The 20541-nt window shown below is 34.5% G+C and overlaps 1 protein-coding gene across 1 annotated transcript; it reads left to right on the top strand.

The window, feature by feature from the left end:
* The first annotated feature begins 88 nt into the window (after nucleotides 1–88).
* On the top strand, nucleotides 89–20150 carry LOC120624767 (pre-piRNA 3'-exonuclease trimmer-like). Its single transcript, XM_039891494.1, has 12 exons — nucleotides 89–123; nucleotides 216–351; nucleotides 700–934; nucleotides 1884–2035; nucleotides 2766–2901; nucleotides 3729–4057; nucleotides 5560–5687; nucleotides 6701–6843; nucleotides 9346–9432; nucleotides 16554–16642; nucleotides 17505–17603; nucleotides 19209–20150. The coding sequence occupies exons 2-12, from the start codon at nucleotides 224–226 to the stop codon at nucleotides 19270–19272; spliced, it is 1590 nt and encodes a 529-aa protein (XP_039747428.1). The 5' UTR covers nucleotides 89–123; nucleotides 216–223; the 3' UTR covers nucleotides 19273–20150.
* The last annotated feature ends 391 nt before the right edge of the window (nucleotides 20151–20541 follow it).

Raw genomic sequence — 20541 nt, 5'->3', positions numbered from 1 at the left:
TGTACAGTAATATACCTTGGTGTTTACCTCTATAAAAAAAAAATGCGCCAATCATTTGTCAATTGTCAAACTAGTCTGTAGGCTGCCGGTGCCCGCTGCAGTCACAACAATTTTTTTTAAAAGGTAGGTAAATAAAAACTAGAAATCATAATTTTATTCGTAAAAAGTGTAATATTCTGGATCCCAATTCTCAGTAACATGTTCTTATGTTACAGTCGGAAAAATGGAGATAACCAGGATGAACTTCAGCGAACAATTAGAAAACATAACCAAAAACTTGAAACGATCATGTTTTGTTGCATTTGATGCCGAATTCACCGCTATATTAACAGAATACTGCTTTAAACATAGGTATGATTGTTTTCGAACGTATCGAAATTATTATACTTTACCTATATTTGTTAACTTGGAATTAAAGCTAGTTCCAAATGTGCCCTGGTCTTTGAAAAGACCTTCAACAACCTCAGCTTATAATTTTTATAAGTAAATTTCACAATTGTTGCTTTAATGGAATGGCTTTATAAGTCTAGATAAAATGTGGCCAACAAATTGATAATGTATATATGTATATATTATTATTTACAAAACAACAATTTTGTCTAACTATACCTCAAAAAATTCTAACCAATTTGGGGTTCTTAGTAATTAATTTAAATAGCACACATCCCTAGCAAATAAGGGTACCTTTTTATTTTTCAGGTTATTTGACACAAACAAAGAAAGATATGATTTAATAAAGAATGAAGTGAGCAAAATGATAATGACTCAAGTTGGTCTCACCATGTTTCAATATAATCGTGAAGATGACGGTTATGCTGCAGTGGGATACACTTTCCACCTGTGTCCGCAAGCTGTTGCTGATATTGATCAGTCTTTTATATTCCAAGCATCTACTCTACAGTTTCTATGCACACACAATTTTAATTTTAAAAAGGTAAAATGGTATTTATTAAAACAATATTTGTTTATTGTTTATTGTTATTAGGTACACAGAACAGGTAATAACTAAAAGTAGATCTAAATATAAGTATTAACAAGGTTTGTCCTAAGCTACAACCCAAAGTATGTGAACACAACTTGGAATTAAATTTAACAAAAAGTTAAGATAAAATTAAAGTTGAAACGATAAAGAAACACTTAAAAAATAATATATATATATGATTTCCCTAAAGATTATGTGGAATAGTGCTTAATAATTTGATTTTTGAAAATATTTATCCTTTTGTTAAAAATGTCAATATTACAATTATATAATAATTAATTTAATTAAAAAATCTATATTGTTAGGCATACCTAACCTATTGTGTTGTTGTATTTGTAACCTATGTTTTAACTAAATCTACACCAATCTTAATGGAATTCACCCCACATATAGCTTGCACCCTCAAGATGGATATAGGATACTACTTATCACAAAAAGCAACAGGGTTATATTCTTAGGGGAATTAAGAAAATAGCCCTATGAATGATAATTTGGCTTGGATTATGTAAAATATTAATTGTCTGTGAGATGGTGATAGCTGAAAAATAACCGAGCTAAGTTTTTTGTGGGCTCTTTTAGGCCCGGGGTACGATTGGACCCTCCTAGCTTTAGGTTTAAGTAATGCATGGCTTCTCAGCTAAACTGATCTTGGAAAGTTTTGCATAGTAATTGACACTTCCATCCCGATGAACTCTCAGGCATGCAGGTTTTCTCACTATGTTTTTTCTTCACTTAAAAAGCAAGTGATATTTTAATTATAAACACACATGACTCCAGAGGTGCATGCCGAGGATCGAATTAAGTCATCCTGAAGAGGAGGCTGATGCTATAACCACTATCTTCCACAACCACACAATCTTGCTTATAATGTAATTTTTTTTTTTTTTAATAACTTTTCCAGTTTATTTATGATGGCCTCCCCTTCCTAAGTAAAGCAGAAGAAGCGCATATAAAACAGCAACTGAAAGACGAAACTCTACTTGATAATCTAGTACATGGTTTCACTATACAAGATGAGAAAGAGTTACAAAAATACTGCTCCGAGGTTTCAATGTAAGTTAAATAAAAACATTCCTAACTAATAGTATAAAAGGGAAGATGTGTTTAATTTTTCGTTAGTATGTTTGTTTGTCCTTGCTTCATACCCTAAGGGCATCCATCCATACATCACTCGAATTTTGTGATTTTTTTGTTCCCTCCCACCCTTGTCACAGCTGGTAACATTTGTGAGAAGTTTGTGTTATAACACATAGATCCACATAGATTAGGAAATGTGACATCACGTAATTTAGGACCCCTCCCATCCCCTGACACAAAATGTCTTAGTTCGTCGACCCCTCCCTCCCCTTAAATGTGTGACTAGATTTATGGATGGTCCCTTACTAAGAAACCAATCAAGTTCATTTTTTGCATAGAGTTACGGACAGATGGACAGTAACATAGGCTACTTTTTATCCCACGAAAAATGCACTTCCTACGGGTTTGGAAAAAATCGTAATTAACGGGGCCTTAGAACGCAGACGACGGCTAGTTGGTTGATATCAGTAGTGTGCATAGAGGGTATGCACAGGGTATGCACAAGATATAAAATCAAGAAAATCTCCAGTATGAGAAAACTTAAGGATAGGCATTTTAAGTGTTATAGAAAGCCTTGAGTATTTATAACTCGTACTGACGATTTACTTCATTTTATATCATCTGCATACCCTGTGCATACCCTCTTTGCACGCCACTGGTTTATATGTGTAATAATGATGTGATACAGAATATAATTTAATTACAGGTGGCTGATAGACAATGAAGAGGAAACAGTTTATTTAGACGTTAAGTGTCCAATAATGCGCTACGTTGTTCACAACGAGATAAGACACAGGTTCCCAAATGTGCTTACCACTGATAGCTTAGGTAATAGCCATAAGGTAATTTATGATAACCATAGACCAAAGCTTCTTGTATAAATGATGCAACTCCTCAAAACGCTTTGTTAACCTTATTGTTCCTGAAAGGGAAAATTACTTTCAACTTTAATGCAGAGTCAGTTGTTGGTTGAGTTATGGATGTATCAAAGCAAAACTTATGAAGTATTATACATATGTGTGAATTGTTTGATTTAATTTCTATTTATTTATTTAATAATCCGTATTTGCAATTCAAAAATTCAAATTCAATTGGTTTGATTTATGTAGAACTATTACAAGCACTTATGAAGCATTCATACGTAGGTATATCATTACCATTATTGGTAGGTGGTGGTGATATAACTACATTTGCTAACTTAAAACTAAAACGTTTTATATAAACTATGAATTTATTTTGACAAATCCACTATGTTATGAATCCAAAAGAGTAGAAATTGTAAGGAGATTGTCATTTCGTTTGTATTGTCAGATATTTGGCGAAATTGTTGACAGTGGTATTCCTCATTTTGCAATATTATATCAAAGTTAACAATCTGGTAGGTACACAATAACCCTTCTTTAAATTGCGTTCTATAATAAACTAACTATTCCCCACGATTTCACCATGTGAAATGGCTTTTACTTCTTAAATAACAAGTTTTTTACAGTCCACTGGTCTTACAAATAACAATTTTCTTTATGTCATATGATATAAAAGCTTATATTTTTAATAGAGACAGTGAGGAGTCAAAATAATTTGAAAAGAGGGCTTGGAAATTCGATGGGATTGTTCATTCTTACTCTCTTCTTTATTTTCAAATGTTGAGTATAATGTGTTTTTTTTTCAGGTTCTGATATACAGAGATAAAAATGTGGAAGGAGCAAACAGTGCACCGATGGCTATATTAGAAGAAAATTTAATGAACCATTTATTGGGTTTTTCACAAATCATCAATTTGCTTGCATCACATCAGAAACCTATTATCGGCCATAATGTCTTCTTGGATCTAATTCTTTTACACAATCAGTTTATTGGTCCCCTGCCAAATAAATATTGCATGTTTAAGAAGAATATTAACAGTTTATTTCCTATTATATTCGACACAAAGTACATTTCTCATGAAATGAGGAAGAATTTGTCCTTCGATGAATCGTGGAAATCAAATGCTCTACAAGAGTAAGCAAGTATATATTTTTTTTACTTTATACAGTTGACTACATTGCTGGTAATTTATTGTGGGATCTATACTGAAAAATGACCAGTTATTAGATTTTTTATGCCAAGAAATTAGCAATCACTAAACAACATATATAGATGCTATATAGGTCTCTTACTACTCAGGTCAGTATAGTCCTCTCCTTGCCCAGCACCAACCGCAAGATGGCTCTGTCTATACTACTTCGTCGTACATCTGTATGACTATCGTTACGCTATTATAGAACAGTCTAGTTGCAGCAACTGGATACAAATATAGAGGTTATATATGTCCCTTACTACTCGGCCTATATAGTCCTCTCCTTGCCCAGCACCAACCGCAAGATCGCTCTGTCTATACTGCTCTGTCGTACATCTGTATACCCATCCTTACTCTATTATAGATCATGGGTCATGGGTCTATTTACTGCAACTGAATACAGATGTAAAGGCTATATAAGACTCTTACTACTGAGGCCAGTATAGGATGCTCTCCTTGCCCCAACATGTCTGCTGCATTGCTTTGTCTTGAAAGCTTCACATGCTAACTTTTTTATGATTATTTTGAAGGCCGATTGGCGCAGTGAGCAGTGACCCTGCTTTCTGAGTCCAAGGCCGCGGGTTTGGTTTCGAATGTTTTTCAGTGTCTGAGGGTTTATCTGTATATTATAAGTATTTATATATATTATTCTTAAATCATTTATTTCAAGTAGGCCTAGTACAAGCACTTTTGAAACGTCAAGTCTGTCCGTGTGTAGTGACTCTACCACCGGTTCGGAAGGCAGATTCTACCGAGAAGAAGCCGGCAAGAAACTCAGCAGTTGCTCTTTTCCAACATCAAAAATTTACATTTTATATTTTAACATTCATTTTTCTATCTTGTGAGAGATGAAAGCGGAGCCGGATGCTTCCAAGCAACCTTGTCATTAAGAAACTCATCAATTGTATAATAACCTCGCTGTAATAAATGTGTTTTAACACATTCTTTAAACTTATGGATTGGTAGGTCCAAAATTACCTTAGGAATCATATTATAAAAGCGTATACTCAATCCCACAAATGACTTCTGCACCTTTCGCAGACGATATGCAGATGTCACTAATTTATGACCATTTCTTGTAAGTCGACTGTTTATATCCACTTTTTGTTTATAAAGACTAATATGTTGTCTTACAAATACTATATTGTTATAAATGTATTGTGAGGCTACCGTAAGTATACCAATTTCTTTAAATTTTTCACGGAGGGATTCACGTGATTTAAGTTTATATATTGACCGTACAGCTCTTTTCTGCAATATGAATATAGTTGTAATTTTATTCATAAAATTAATCATTAGTTATCTTAGTACACAAAACACAAGCTACGCTTACTTTGGGGCTAGATGACGATGCTTGTATATTCGTTATGTATAATCTAAATATATATTATCTAAGATAGTATATAGAGTAAGCTCAGTACTTATATTATATCTTGTTTTACAGTTTATATGAATTTTTCTCCGAGGGCAAATGTAAGAAGTTGGAAAAAGGTGTTAATTCTATCAAGATGAGCCCATCGTTTGACATCAAACAATCTTACCACGAAGCTGGGTGGGATTCATATTGTTCGGGTAAGAAACCACAATTATATTTCTTAAGAAAAAAATTCATAAATAATTATTGGATAGAAGCAGGCATTACTTTGCGGATATCCATAATATATTATGAAAATTAAGCTTAATTTGCTATACTCCGCGAACAGCAGGAGAATCTGTATGTTGTAATTTATAATTTTTTCAATCCTTATACTCCACACCAAACAGATCTTCGGCAATGTACCCTGTACGCACGTTTCGCTCCGAAACATAAATAACAACAGCCTGTGACAGTCTACTGCAGGACCAAAAGCCTTTTCGAACAGGAGGTTTTGCACATAATCACCACGCAGGGCTGGTGCAGATCCTAGTAGTAGTAGCACAAAGCAAGCTTCTGCCCGCCCTTCGTTATATTCCCTAAGTCGCTTCGTACGACACCCCCGGGAAGAGGTGAGGTAATGACCACTGTATTCTGATCTCTCGTCACCACATGGCACGAGCACAGCATAAAGAACATACAAAAACCGTGTATACAACTAATATTGAAACCACTCCACTTTAGAGTTGTTTCTCGAACAAATTGTTCAGTTTCAGTTGGAAAGTAATTATTTTATTGTTTGTTTGATTGTTTCAAATCTTCATTGCACACACACAAAGTAAACACATATACAGAATAAACTTAAAATAGAAAATAGAGCGTGCAAAGGCGGTCTTATCCCTAAAGCGATCTCTTCCAGACAACCTTTGAAGTTAGGAAAAACTAAGGAACGAGTCGGTGCAGCCATTTAAGTTTAAAATATATATATATATACAAAATAATTATAATAAACTACTTACTTATAAAATTTTATAAACGTTTACCATAAAACGGGAACGTAAGCGGGTGTAAAGTGAGACGTACGCTGGGCGTTTTCACTGCTTTGGCCACAATGGAATGCATACAATAAGGCTAGTTACCACCCTACCGATGGTAACTAGCCTCCGTTACCACCCTAACCATGTACCACACTCCGTGGGATACAAATATAATAATATGTTGACTTTTTAAGGGTACTGTTTTATCCGGATGGGACATTGGGCGGCGTGCGAAAACCGAGGGAGATACAAACTTGTAGGGCCCAGTGAGAAACTTGGAGCCTTGGCACCTTACTGCAACAAAGTTAACGTTATAAGAGGGGCTGTTCCTTTTGTGGTAAGAGTTTTATATTTTTATATGTTAGGTGACTAATGACCTTCGCAAACAATATCGATTCAATAGCGACTCGACTCGTTTCTAAAAATATATATAAGAGTAAGTATTGCTTGAAGTGGCCCACTCTCTATATACTACGGTCACGAACATTTTATTTTATTTCATTTTTGGAGAACACTTTTCAATTCTGTCATCTCAGTCTAATCGGTGTTAAGTAATTGTAGTATGCGAGGACCATAAAACTGCTATAAATACTCTTGCATATTCAGGATTAAATAAAAAATATCAGAAAGCTCTTGTAGATTCTATCATAAAAAATTAAAAACTTTTGTTCTACTACTTTTCAACTCATACAAAAAAAAAAAAAAAACATTTTATTTGTGTAAAGTGACATTACACTGTTACTGACAAAAACTGTAACTGATGTTACGTTACAGAGTAGTAAAAAGTAGAGTATCTATGTAAAATATATCACAAACTATTGAGTTAAAAAAAGTCGTACAACAAAAGTTGTTAGTTTTCGTGTAAACAACTCCAGGCAGAGAGCTTTCTGGTATTTTTTATGTAACGCTGTATAAGTATGTATTGGGAAATCAGAAACTGATAAAAAAGAAAAATAACATTTAAAGTAATAGACTTACCATGAGGCAGTGTAGAAAGATAGATAAATAAAGTATTTATTGCAGATATAAAGAAAACAGGTTCACTTAACAAGAAATTAAAAAAAAAACGTGTGTGTACTTATGTACACGCGATAGACGTTATACTTCTTTGGCGTAACAGGATATAAATCTTTTTAAATTTTTTATCTTTCGCCTTATTCTGTGTTTGTAGAAAAAACTACTCTAACAATAGAAAAAGGTATTTAATACATTGAAAGATTTATTTAACGCATTATCTAGTTCTCATTTTCGGAAAACCAACTTTCATCATTAAAATTTGAGATTTTTGTTCGTACAATTGAATCAATTAAATCACCGGTATGAGTCCGAAGACTTTGACAATTCAAAGTGAAGAGTGTCAAATCTTTTATTGAAAAAAAAATTGTTGACTATAGCTAACTTAAGGGTGTCGACTTTTCGTGACGGTGTGCGCGCGCATGGTTAAAATTTACTCTGATCATTTTCCTTAACGCCCCAAAAGAAGTATATCTTAAAAATGATATATGCGCAGAGGCGCAAAATAAACCTTTGGCCTACGAATCATGTAATGTCAATCATGAAAATAGTGTAATAGACAATTTTTTTATAATAAACTACACGTAAAAAATACAATAAATACATAGTAGTACTCCGACAATACTGAATTTTTCATCTAGAAAGATTAAAGTTTTTAAAATTGATCGAATTAATCATAATAATAGGAACTATAAATAAAGGAGACTATAACTGCACAGCAACTTTGTTTCAAATACTTAAGATTTATATTAAGAAGATTTGTTATTGACACGACTATGGAAACCCTAAAATAATTTTATTCTGTTTTTAATTACCTACGTTATTCTACAAAAATGATTAACACTTAAAAAAAATGTAAATATTAATGATATTTTGGTATCCATCCGGGATAATAGTAATTCTAATAGTGAAAGAATTTATGGAATCAGTCCAATAACTATTGAGTTTCCTACTTTAAATTGTAAACAAACATATTCACTCCCAGACTTATAATATTAACGTTAATATATAGACTACTAAATACAAAGATATTTTATTTTCATAAACGATAGACAGGATAGAAAATATTTAATTGTAATAAAAAAATTGAATTCTGTTCTTTCTTTGAGTAAAATTTTTGCATTATTAATTTTTAGTTGGAGACGTTATTTTTACTTAGTAAAGTATTGTTAAAAGCTTAAGTGTGTTTTTGTGAGTATGATTAGATTTTTATCCCACACAAGGCACACTCAGAATAAAAGTGTAAAAATCCTTATGAAAAAAAGCTGCATCTAGTAAGAGTATCACATGACACACATATTGTAATTGAGCGGGTAATGGTAAGTGAAGACTCCAAGGAAAGAATGAATGTTGTTGGAACTCTTCTTAAAAACTGATCGTAACTTTTGCCAAGTTATTTAAACGCTAAGTATAGAAAACCAATGTTAAATTTTCTTAAGTTTAAACATCTTTTAACCTAAAATTTAATATTTACACATAGATGTTTATCCCTACTTAAAAAATGTTTGTCATTCGGTCTTTCTCCCGAGGAGTTTTCAAAATAAGTCGACATTTGCATTTATTTGCAGAATTTTCATAGCTGTGTTAATGTTTTATGTAGCTAAGAAAAAAAATATTATAGTATAAATTGACTTTAAATCAGCCGGCCTTTTTTCATATTTCATCCCATAAACCTGATAAATCCTTAACTTATTCTCCTTTAATTATTCTTAGTTATCATATTTTATTACTTGTTCCCTTTATCCTATCGATCACTAACATAATGTTTATATATCTATGATTCGATATCATTAAGATTTGATGTCAAAATAAAGTTCTATTTCAGAATCTCGTGGACGTCGACCCGCCGAGACACCGTCCCGAATTGCTTCACATAAAATCTATGAGGGAACGAATAATTAACGTTGGGAAGGTAATTATGTGCTTACGTATGTCTTTTTATGTATCACCACCTTATTCCTCTAACCTCTTGTACATCCGGGGATCGAGAGTGACAGCGACATTAATACGACGGCCTTGATTTCTTGCTTGATACTATTCCACAGCACGCAACTCTAAGACCAAATCATTAAATATCTTTAAATCGCGGTTAAAAGACTATTTCCTGTCTAGTATCTAGTAAAATATCTATGTAATTTTACGTGTATGTTTAAATAGTAATATGTATTTAAGTTTATATATTGATATATATTTGGATATTTATATATAAATATATATGTTTTAACTATATATATGTAGTATTAATATGTATTGTATGTGTAATGTATATAATTAGCACAATATGGGTATTGCACTATCCCGTTTTATGTAATATGTTTCTTTAACCAAAGGTTGTCTGTAGGAGATCGCTTCAAGCGATAAGGCCGCCATTGTGCATATGTGTATTATTGTTTTTTTTTGTTAACCTGGCTCTCTCTATTTGTATGTGCAATAAATACTTCTTCTTCTAAGTTTGTACGTTTTAAGCAATTACAAAATATCACATGCTTCAACGGTAAAGGAAAACATCGTGTGGAAACCTGCATGTCTGAGAATTCTCCATAATGTTCTAAAAGGCGTGTGAATTCCACCAATCCGCACTGGGCCAGCGTGGTGGACTGCGGCCTAAACACTTCTCATTGTGAGACGAGACCACAATGAGAAGTTAATAGGTTAGTTTGATAATGATAAAATGCATTGGTTATCCATACTTCCCTACTTCACTATCACTACTAATATTATAAATGTGAATGTAAGTTTGTTTGTTACGCTTTCACGCGAAAACTACTAAACCGATCTTCATGAAACTTTTTATTTATATTCTTGAAGGTATTAGAAACAATATAGGATACTTTTTATCCCGACATTAAGCTCGGTTCCTTTGGGAGAGGAGATGAAAGTGTTGAACGATTTTACACCATAACTCCGTCAAATTATAACCGATCTAAATAATTATTTTTGTACTTTAGAGGTTATAATATGTGTTTAATTTTGCCCAAACTGTGGTTGGAGATAGAGGACAGAACTCCTCAACGGACAACAGCAAACCCCTCATTTAAGGCTTAGCGATACTGAATACTTTAAATTTTTTTAGTACTACATCTAAATTTAATGCCACATAAAAAAACAAAATCAAACGCAGACGACGTCGCGGGCAACAGCTAGTTTTAAATAAATTAATGTAAAAAAAAAAATGTAACATTTTTAGATTTTTTAGTCACTGGCCTCCCGTATCACGAGAGACAATTAGAGCATAGACCAACCAAGCTGCTCCAAATCAGATTGCGGACTTAGACATAGTTTTATCCATATAGTACATGCCATTCTTTCAATTGAAACGCAAATAGAATTAAACTACTTATATAACATTGTCGCCAGTCGATAACTTCGCAACAATATAGCCAGTTTTGTATTTTGAAGGCCAATGTTTATTGCACAAATAAACTGCGGCCCGGCACATCTAAATATACCCCAGATTAATAAACTTGGTTGGCGGTGTTTTTTTTTCAATTTCTGTCCCTCCCTCCCCCCCTGGTGAGATGTCGTGAGATTTTTCAATTTGTGTTTTTCTTACGTTAACGCGTTGGATTGTTATTGTAAAAAGACCAATGGACCAAAATAGCATAATTTTTTTTTTGTTTAAATCAGAAAAAAAATTGCGTGATATTTGCCGAGACCCCCCTTCTCTCCAACGTAATATTAAATGAGATTTGACGACCACCTCCGCCCCTTAAACATCTCACGTATTTTATGAACGACCCCTTACTACCTAGGTGAGATTGCAATCAAGGGCTAATGTGTAGTCGAAAAAAAAACTTGAAACACCAAGAAACATATACAGCAACTTCATAAGACGACACATTGAACTTAAGTTGTACATTTGGCGGCCTTATCGCTAAAAACCTATTGGCTATAAGTACTATACACCTACCAATAATAAATAAAAACCCCGTGAAAACTGACTGTTCCCGCGGGATTGACAATTACCGTAATTAACGCGAAGAAAGAAAGATTTTTTGTTTGTGGTTTGTACCCAATAGACTCAAAAGAACAGGACCGATTTTAAATTATTTCTTCTACAAAAACAAGTATAACTATCACGCAGTAACATAACCTATAATTTATTTAAAAATTATGGGAAATCCTTAAAAGTTGCAATAATGTAAACCAAAGTAGAAAAATTTCCCCTAAAAATTCATTACTACGGGAGAGCTGAGAAAACTTGATGATACATAAAAGTATTAACAACATTATTAAAGTACGGCGATGAAATATATCTAACTATCATAGCCGTCAACTATCTAACTAAGCCGATGAAAACAATTTTTTTTAAGAAATCACCTGTGGGAACAAAAGATGCTTCCATTAGTACCGCAGTATTAATTGTTATTTAATTAAACAAATAGTTTTGTCATTAAGAGTATTTATATATATAAGTTAAATACTTTTTAATTTATTCCCATTTGACATTTTAATTTAGAAGTTAAAATATAATAAAACAAAAAAGGACTACACATAAACAAATAAGTTATTTTTTGAGACACACTTAATTGAATAAGTTCTTTTTAAAAACTACACCCGCTACATCTGTAGAACTAGGTACTCCTTAATAGAATGCCATACATCTCTGAAATAAACTGTTTCTGCGGGATGCTTATAAAACAATAACAAACACGGACGAAGACGCGAATTTTATGGTAGAGTGAGTAACTATAAACAGATAGACTTTATTTCATGAATGTCTGTTAAGTAAGCAAACTTGAACAAACAATATGTACTTAATAAAAAATAATAATCCATTTATTCAATGCAATAAGTTGCGAGGAACAGGCGCTATTTAAATTCCTTTTTAAAAAAATAATGGAAAATGTTGCTGTAATTTTGTTGGCAGGAGCTTTACATAAGGAGCTCGAAGAAAGTCTATTTACGTCTATAGTAAACACGCTCGGCCCTCGTCCCATCCTCTGAGCCAAATTTAGAGTCCATATGTTAGAAAACAGTTTTGGTTGTAATAATTGTCACATTGGCTCGTGGAACGTTCGACCATTATCCAACTACGTACGCATTCTGTGTTTATTTTCGATGCTGTGTCTGAAAGTGCGTAGACATCCTCAAAGTATTTGTGTAATCATATTTAATAGGAATCCATACTTAATATTGTAAATGCGAAAGTGTGTTTTTTTTGTTTGTCTGTTACTTTACACCCTAACTAAGCAATAAATCACTTGATTTTTGGCATAGAGTTATTTGAAAGAACGGAGAGTATTTTTAAAAGTTATTTTTTCTCTCAGGAAAACAAACGATTCCCACGTGATTTTTAAAAATCGTAATAAACGCAGACGAAGAACTCGCGCAGCACTACTACCGTAGGGTCTCGTCGCAAAAAGTTCGCGCGTTTTCTTTAAATTTGATCATTGTTTAAATTTTGAATTTACTAACGTTAAAATTAAATTAACGTTATCTCTATTCTATTAATCTGCCATTTAATGTGTTAAATGGCATGGCAATGGTAAAAGTAATATTGATAGATGTAATAACATTCTGTCAATTTACCCATAAAATTTTTCATCTGGTGTTGTTCACAATTAACCACGACCCACCGCATCGCATTGCCTACCCGCGCTGTTACTTTTTTTTTTCTTCTCTGAGATGCAGCTAAATAATTTATTTAAGGTAGTTAAATAAAATAAAATTTCCAACTTTATTGTTGGTATCGAAAATTACATATATTACATACGAGTAAACAATGGCATCGGGACGATCCCAGTCTTTCAGTTGTAGGGCTCTCGCTTGACCAAAATCTTACGTCTTTCGAAGCGTCGTATTTGGACGATATGATGATCTCTCTGGCACTGTGGATACCGCTTGGGTTTTATAAGAATTACGACTGCAATCTCTTTCTCAATCTCACTTCTGGTAATTGTTGATGCAGTTCAAGATGGTAACAGGCTAACCTGTGAGTGATATGGCAGTTACATTATGCTATACCCCTAATCGGTTTCTAAGCGACATCGTACCGAAACGCTATGTCGATTTGCGGCACGTCTTTGTCGGTAGTGTGGTAACTAGCCGGAGCATCCCACCGGATTATTAAGACCAGACCGGAGATTCACACAAATGGAAAATGCTTTTGTTATCAAAATTAATTTTTTTTAGTGGCTTGGTAAAAAAGCACAGACAGAAGCAGTATACAAAAGGCAACCTTATCGCTTAGTAGTGATCTCTTCCAGGCAACCTTAGAATATGGAAAACATGAGGATAACAGACTGCAGGTTGTGGAAAAAAAAAACATACGAATAACTGCATACTAATACTTGAACTAAATTACACAAATTAAATATTACATATATATTTATCGATATAACAGGTATAAGTATTTATATCATAGTACCCACAAGCGTCGCTACTAGATGGCATTGTTTGTACCTACTGCCGTCATATATTTATATTTATTTATTCATAATAAAAGCGAAGCGGTGACAGCCCGGGTAGGTGGGTAGGAACTCGACTACACTTTCGGGAGGCCGAGTTCTAATCTCAACACGCACCTCTCACTTTTCTAATGTGCGTTTTATGTAATTTAAATATCACTGCTTCAACGGTTAAGTAACACATCGTGAGGAAACCTTCATGTCTGAGAGTTCTACATAATGTTCTCAAGGTGAGTGGGGTCCACTAATCCGCACTGGGCGTGGTGGACTACGGCCTTAACCCCTTCTCATTGTGGGAGGAGACCCGTGCCCTGTAGCCGGTCATTACCGGCCTACTGCAGGGACTATCAACCCATTGGATGATATGATATTGATTCATAATATCCCAAAAAGTGATGAAATGCTATCTTGCAGTGCGTTGTTAAAATAGGAACTAAATGGAATAATTTCTGAGCACTCTCCGAAATATCCCGAGGAACACCGACATACTTCCTACAAAACGTACAGAGTGACGTGTGTGACACGCACTGGCACAGTGTATCAGCAACACCGCCAGAGTGCCCGACACCGCGACTGGCAGACGTCCAAACGCGCACACGCAAACATCCCACACCCACACGCACATACCGCGTGCATAGTTCCCCCGACTAGTTAAAACAGATTGATAATACCCGAGTGTCACTGGATCTTTATTTTAGCTCCGGTAATTTTTTGTGCCACGCCAGCCGTTTGATTTTTTAAATGTAAGAAAACCCATTTTTCATGCCTCTGTCAAGGTTGATTTAAGGTTAAGATATAAATACGATTCGGTGGCAATGTCGTGTATAGATACGTGGATTTGGCGCTACGGCAGTCTTGTTTGTGCCCAATTTTGTATTGCCCCGTGATAGCTCATTAATCTGCTATGGCTATTTGTCTTTTTAATTGTCCATATTTGTAACTAATCAGTTTCGGCCACATTTAGATATTGTATTTGGCAAACGTCTCGGGATGTTACCAAAGTGGGGGCTCATCTTCTTGCTTGATAATATCACTACAGCAATTCGTTAATACTATTCTTCGGATATTGGAAAGTTTTTTTTTTTATTACTGCAAGTTAGCCCTTGACTTCAATCTCATAATATGATGATTAGTGATGCAGTCTAAGATGGTAGCGGGCTAACCTATTAGGGAGTATGGTAGTTATACCCCTTATAGGTTTCTATGCAACATCGCACCGGAACACAAAATCGCTTAGCAGCACGTCTTTGTCGGTAGGGTGGTAACTAGCCACGGTGAAAGCCTCCCACCAGACCAGACCAGAGCAAAATTCGGAAATTATAAATTCCCAAATTGACCTCCTACTTAAATTTACAGCGCTCACCTCTGCGCCAGGGAGGTCGTCAGAAGTGACAGAGGTGATTGTAATAACTGCATCCGTTAATTTATAACAAAAGCTAAATTTGCGATTTTAATCACGCCTTGGTCTAAGAATAGTCTGGATATATTCCAGACAATTCTAAGACCAGTCTTATGGAATTGACGGGGTTAATGCCGTAGTCGTAGTAGTCCACCACGCTGGCCCAGCGTTTGAAAACATTATGGAGAACTCTCAGGCATGCAGGTTTCCTTACAATGTGTTACTTTGCCGTTGAAGCAAGTGATATTTTAATTGGTTTAAACGCACATAATTTAGAAAAGTTAGGGGTGGGGTTGTACCCGCAAAAGTGATGTCGAAATCCTTGTCGAAGTGATTGTTATAGGCCTTTTTTTGGCGTGTTAGAAAAGCTTTATTGCCTCAGACCATTATACCACCACGGCATTCAACAACAAAGCAAACAAAGGGGATTGTTTGCTTTGTTCGACGCCCAAGAACCCGTTGTATACCTCACACGGCTTCGATAGGCCTAAATGTATAAAGAATTTGAATATAAATATCTTAAGTAATACAGACTAAAATACCAGCTGTAATAGGAACTGCTGGCAACCGCTTATCTCTTTGTGATACGACACATGCAAAACTATGCATATTGTTTCAACAAACATAAAACTGAAACGATCTAAAAGCAATAAATAGGTCAGACAAAAGCGATCTCCGTTTACTTTTCTCATACGCATGGCTTAGATTTTGAAAACCCTGTGCTGAGATCTATGTCCCTGATTATCATCTTAATAACCTTTAAAAAAAAGTCTATTTCTCTCGCCTTTCTTATAACGTAAACAATATTTTCTTTGTTTTTTCGTATAAAGTTTATTAAATTGTTAAGAAAATAATAAAATCACAATAGCCTAAAGAAAATATCTATCTATTTTTTTTTATCACACTTGTTTTTTTTTTAAATTATATAATCCCTTGCAGTTTCGGCTACAGTAACTGCCACTTGTTGCATTGTTAAAAAATGGGCTTCGCTCGTGTGCTAATGTGACTGATGCACTGAAAGATCGAGCGCTGAATTTTAAATTACATTGTACATAAACACATACTTTACACTAAAAAGTAACGAAAATATTGTTCACATTATAGGAAAATTTTGAAAAAATGGGTTCCATCTTAGGACACATCTACTCACTCGAGATGCTTGTCAAGTTCGAGCCTATATTTATGTAAAAACTAGATTAAAGTTTTTAACTATCTGTTCTGCAGGTGACTTCAGTGCTCGCGGGATTTGGTTCAATAGACGTCAAGCCTTACGGGAAAAAAACCGCGCTAATAGCAACCAGCTCGCAAAACACGTAAGAGTTTTCGATTTCGTCTTATTTTAAGGATAAGATCGTATCGTTTCGCATTATAACTATTTGTATAAAGGTGCGTACATAGAACATGCGTACATTGAAATCCATCATCATCTTATGATGATTAAACATTTTTTAGGGCTATATTGCAAAGGCTGGCTAAGCCTTGCATTATTAATCACTCTAAACTGCCCCATATTTATATCTACATTGCACCAGTGCGAAACCGGGGCGGTTCGACAATGAGTTTCCCAGTTTTCCTATTGCAGTGGCGTTAATTATTGACGTGTTTTCCTGGTACTTCACCGTCAGCTCCTTTATTGTGACTAGCATAAATGGCTTGGCAACAGTATAATAACTACTCGCAACCCGTGCAATATGTACTATTCTATAGTACCGGGGGCCGTTCAGAACTTAACCATTAGTTTCACTTCTGTAGTTCCAATGGCCATCCGTACTTTATCATCAGTTTCACTTGATCAAATGGTGTTTTCCGAAAAAAATACTATAATGCTGCTAAAGAGTTCCCTCAAGTTCTACAGGATCCTACCAATATACCTTAACCTGATGACAATAGGACGACCTTGTTCCACAATACTATAAATACTATACTAAGTCAAACTTTTTTTTTTTAATCTGCTAATAAATAGTTCTGGTGTAACTAACATGAAAATATAAACCTGAATCGAGATACTCCTCCTTTTCTTGAAGTCTTTTAAAAAGTTATAAAACATACAAACATTCATAATTTTTTAATTTTTTTTCCATCTTTAAAACTAAAAATGTATTAACATATCGTTTAGCATGGCAAGACAATATAAAAAAATGGTGTATAGATACTATATTAAGGTGTTTTTTCCAGGGCTGATAAGATATTGAAGCAATTCAAGAACGACAGGGAGTACCTGATAGTTCCATATAACGCTATCAGACATTCTCCTGCTAGCCAGATGGCAGCCTGGTAAGCTTTTTTTTTAAATTGCTACGTGTAATTAAATGGCATAGGTCATGCGATGCGCAATACGCTCGAGTCATATAGGCAAAGGCAACCTCAAAATAGGTACCATCAAATATAAAATGGCATAAAAGCCAATTGAGGAATGGCTAGCGAGTCGAACTCAATGCCTAATTTGAAGGGGTGGGACAAATAACGACAGACCGCTATAAGTAGAAAGAGAAAAGGAGGCTTTTGCCCAGCAATGGGTCAGGCTTGGGCTGTGGCTACTTACCATCCTATCGACACTTTCACACCATTGCCAAAGTTGTTTTGTGACATTTGTCAAATGTGGAAACTGAATTCCTCCCAAAAACCCATTCGATTAAAGTGTGAAATTGCCTTGGTATTATCAATACGAAGGAGAATCTGCGTGTCAAACAGTTCTTTGGCAAATATTTTTAAACCAAGAAATGCAGCTGAAATTTCCAAATAATTAATATGTCGTTTACGTTCATCTTCACTCCATAAGCCACTAGCTCTCTAATCTCCATAGGCAGACGTGCCGCCAAGCAGTTCAGCGCTCCGGTACGATGTCGCGTAGAAACCGATTAATAATATTGAATTTCATGTAACTGTGATACCCGTAAAACTTTACCATCTTAGACTGCATTATCAGTTACTCAATAACTGCTCCGCTTACGACTGAGTACTCTGCTTCAGGAATATTCTCAAAATTAAAAAGAAAGAGACATAAAAAGACCACTTGGCATTACTTGACCGTAGTGCAAAACGTAAATTAACGGAAACTTAAAGATATATATATACTACGACAATACACATATCGCCATCTAGTGACAAAGTAAGAGTAGCTTGTGTTATGGGTACTAAGATGACTGAAGAATATTTTTTTTATGAATAATACGTAAATTCAAAAAAAAAAATATCTAAATTCATTTATTTCAAGTAGGCCTAATATAAGCACTATTGAAACGTCAAGTCTGTCTGTGTGTAGTGACTCTACCACCGGTTCGGAAGGCAGATTCTACCGAGAAGAAGCCGGCAAGAATTTCAGCAGTTGCTCTTTTACAACATCAACAATTTACATTTTACATTTTAAAATTCATTTTTCTATCTTGTGAGAGATGAAAGCGGAGCCGGATGCTTCCAAGCAACCTTGTCATTAGGAAATTCATCAATTGTATAATAACCTCGCTGTAATAAATGTGTTTTAACACATTCTTTAAACTTAGCATTGGTAGGCCCAAAACCTTACCTTACCTTAGGAATCATATTATAAGAGCGTATACTCAATCCCACAAATGACTTCTGCACCTTTCGCAGACGATATGCAGATGTCACTAATTTATGACCATTTCTTGTAAGTCGACTGTTTATATCCTCCTTTTGTTTATATAGACTAATATGTTGTCTTACAAATACTATATTGTTATATAATACTTATAATATACACAACCAGACACTGAAACAACATTCATGTTCATCACAAACACATTGTCTAGATGTGGGAATCCAACCTACGGCCTTGGAATCAGAAAGCAAGGTTCGCAGCCCACTGCGCTAATCAGTAAATCAATCGATCATCAAATTTACAAATCCTTTTGTTTACAGGGGCGGTGCCTTCTTAACCGGCGGCTTACTACTGTATTTATTACATAAAAGAGTAAACAAATAACGAAACCTCAGCGGAAATAGTAACGGATGGGTGGGATACAAAGAAACTTTAATAATAAGACACTAGATATGCAATTTAGCAATTTAAGCATATCGTCGGTAACAGTTGTCAGCGAACAACTGCTCCCAGCGACACTACGAGTAAGCAAACGCGGGAGTCATACATTTCTGTTTCACTTAGACGTAAACTTTGAGTGCTTTGAGTCTTGTTCTCGGCGACAAGGGACACTTTTAGTGTTTTTATTATTAAATCTGGTAGAATAGTGTCACCCTATGAAAATTATTAATAACTACGGTCGCATCCTGAATAAGCACGGGTATAAATTAGATAAAAAAAGTGAAGTTACTGGCTTTGATTAGAAGAATTTCCTTAATAAACAATGCTTGCAACTGCCTTTTCGTTACACAATACGAACAAATTCTGTTTGGAAGCGACGCGCGAAAGGCCTACGCTATGGCTAGGGTCCATGAGAAAATCACTCGGCTTCGCAAATAATTATTAAAATTACAATGAAATATATAGATACTGTGAATCAATCTGTGAAATATTTAGTGGATTATGGAAGAAGTACAATTTTCTAGTTAAATATTTTTAAGAAACTACCTCTTTAGTTTAATCGACACAAGCCATGTACATTTATTTTTCGGCGAGTTTATTGCAATATATGTTTATTTTTTCTAATTACAAAATTTTTTTTTAAGCTTTATTACTTGTATTAATAAGAATCTGTAAAAAAATATCTATACGATGGTGAAAACCGTATCAGAATCCATAGTGTGGAGTTAGCGGATAAACAGACAGTGAGCTAGTTTGTTTTATACTAAAATTATAAAAAAACAAAATTCATTTATTTCAATTAGGCCTAGTTTATAAGCACTTTTGAAACGTCAAATCAGTCTGTTTGTAGTGACTCTTCCACCGGTTCGAAGGGCAGATTCCATCGAGAAGAGCCGGCAAGAAACTCAGCAGTTGCTCTTTTCTAACATCATTTAACAATCTTTAGAATTTTTCTATCTTGTGAGATATCATATGACTATGTAGAGACATTACTGTTCTATAATATTAATCTAAATGTTATATAAAAATACTTTTTTTTTTTAATATAAGACTGTTTCGCTCATATTACAATAAGTTAAATTAAGTGAAGGAAAAATAAAGTACCTCTTTCAAAGTAAAAGTTTTTTTTTTTTTATAATTAGTTTCCATCCCTGATTATAAGCGACGGTTTTTCACTTGCCATCATGTGGACCACCTGAAGGTCTCTCTATT

This window comes from Pararge aegeria, chromosome 6 (assembly GCF_905163445.1).
Source record: "Pararge aegeria chromosome 6, ilParAegt1.1, whole genome shotgun sequence".
In the NCBI taxonomy this organism is placed as follows: Eukaryota; Metazoa; Arthropoda; class Insecta; order Lepidoptera; family Nymphalidae; genus Pararge; species Pararge aegeria.
The sequence above is the reverse complement of the archived record's forward strand: the minus strand, read 5'-3'. Positions and strand labels throughout refer to the sequence as shown.

Excerpts from the sequence above, each read along its gene's own strand:
- LOC120624767 (XM_039891494.1), top strand. The coding sequence starts at position 224 with ATGGAGATAACCAGGATGAACTTCAGCGAACAATTAGAAAACATAACC. Across the intron at positions 2,036-2,765 it reads TACTGCTCCGAGGTTTCAAT|GTGGCTGATAGACAATGAAG; the intron begins GTAAGTTAAATA and ends ATTTAATTACAG. Across the intron at positions 6,844-9,345 it reads GAGGGGCTGTTCCTTTTGTG|AATCTCGTGGACGTCGACCC; the intron begins GTAAGAGTTTTA and ends GTTCTATTTCAG.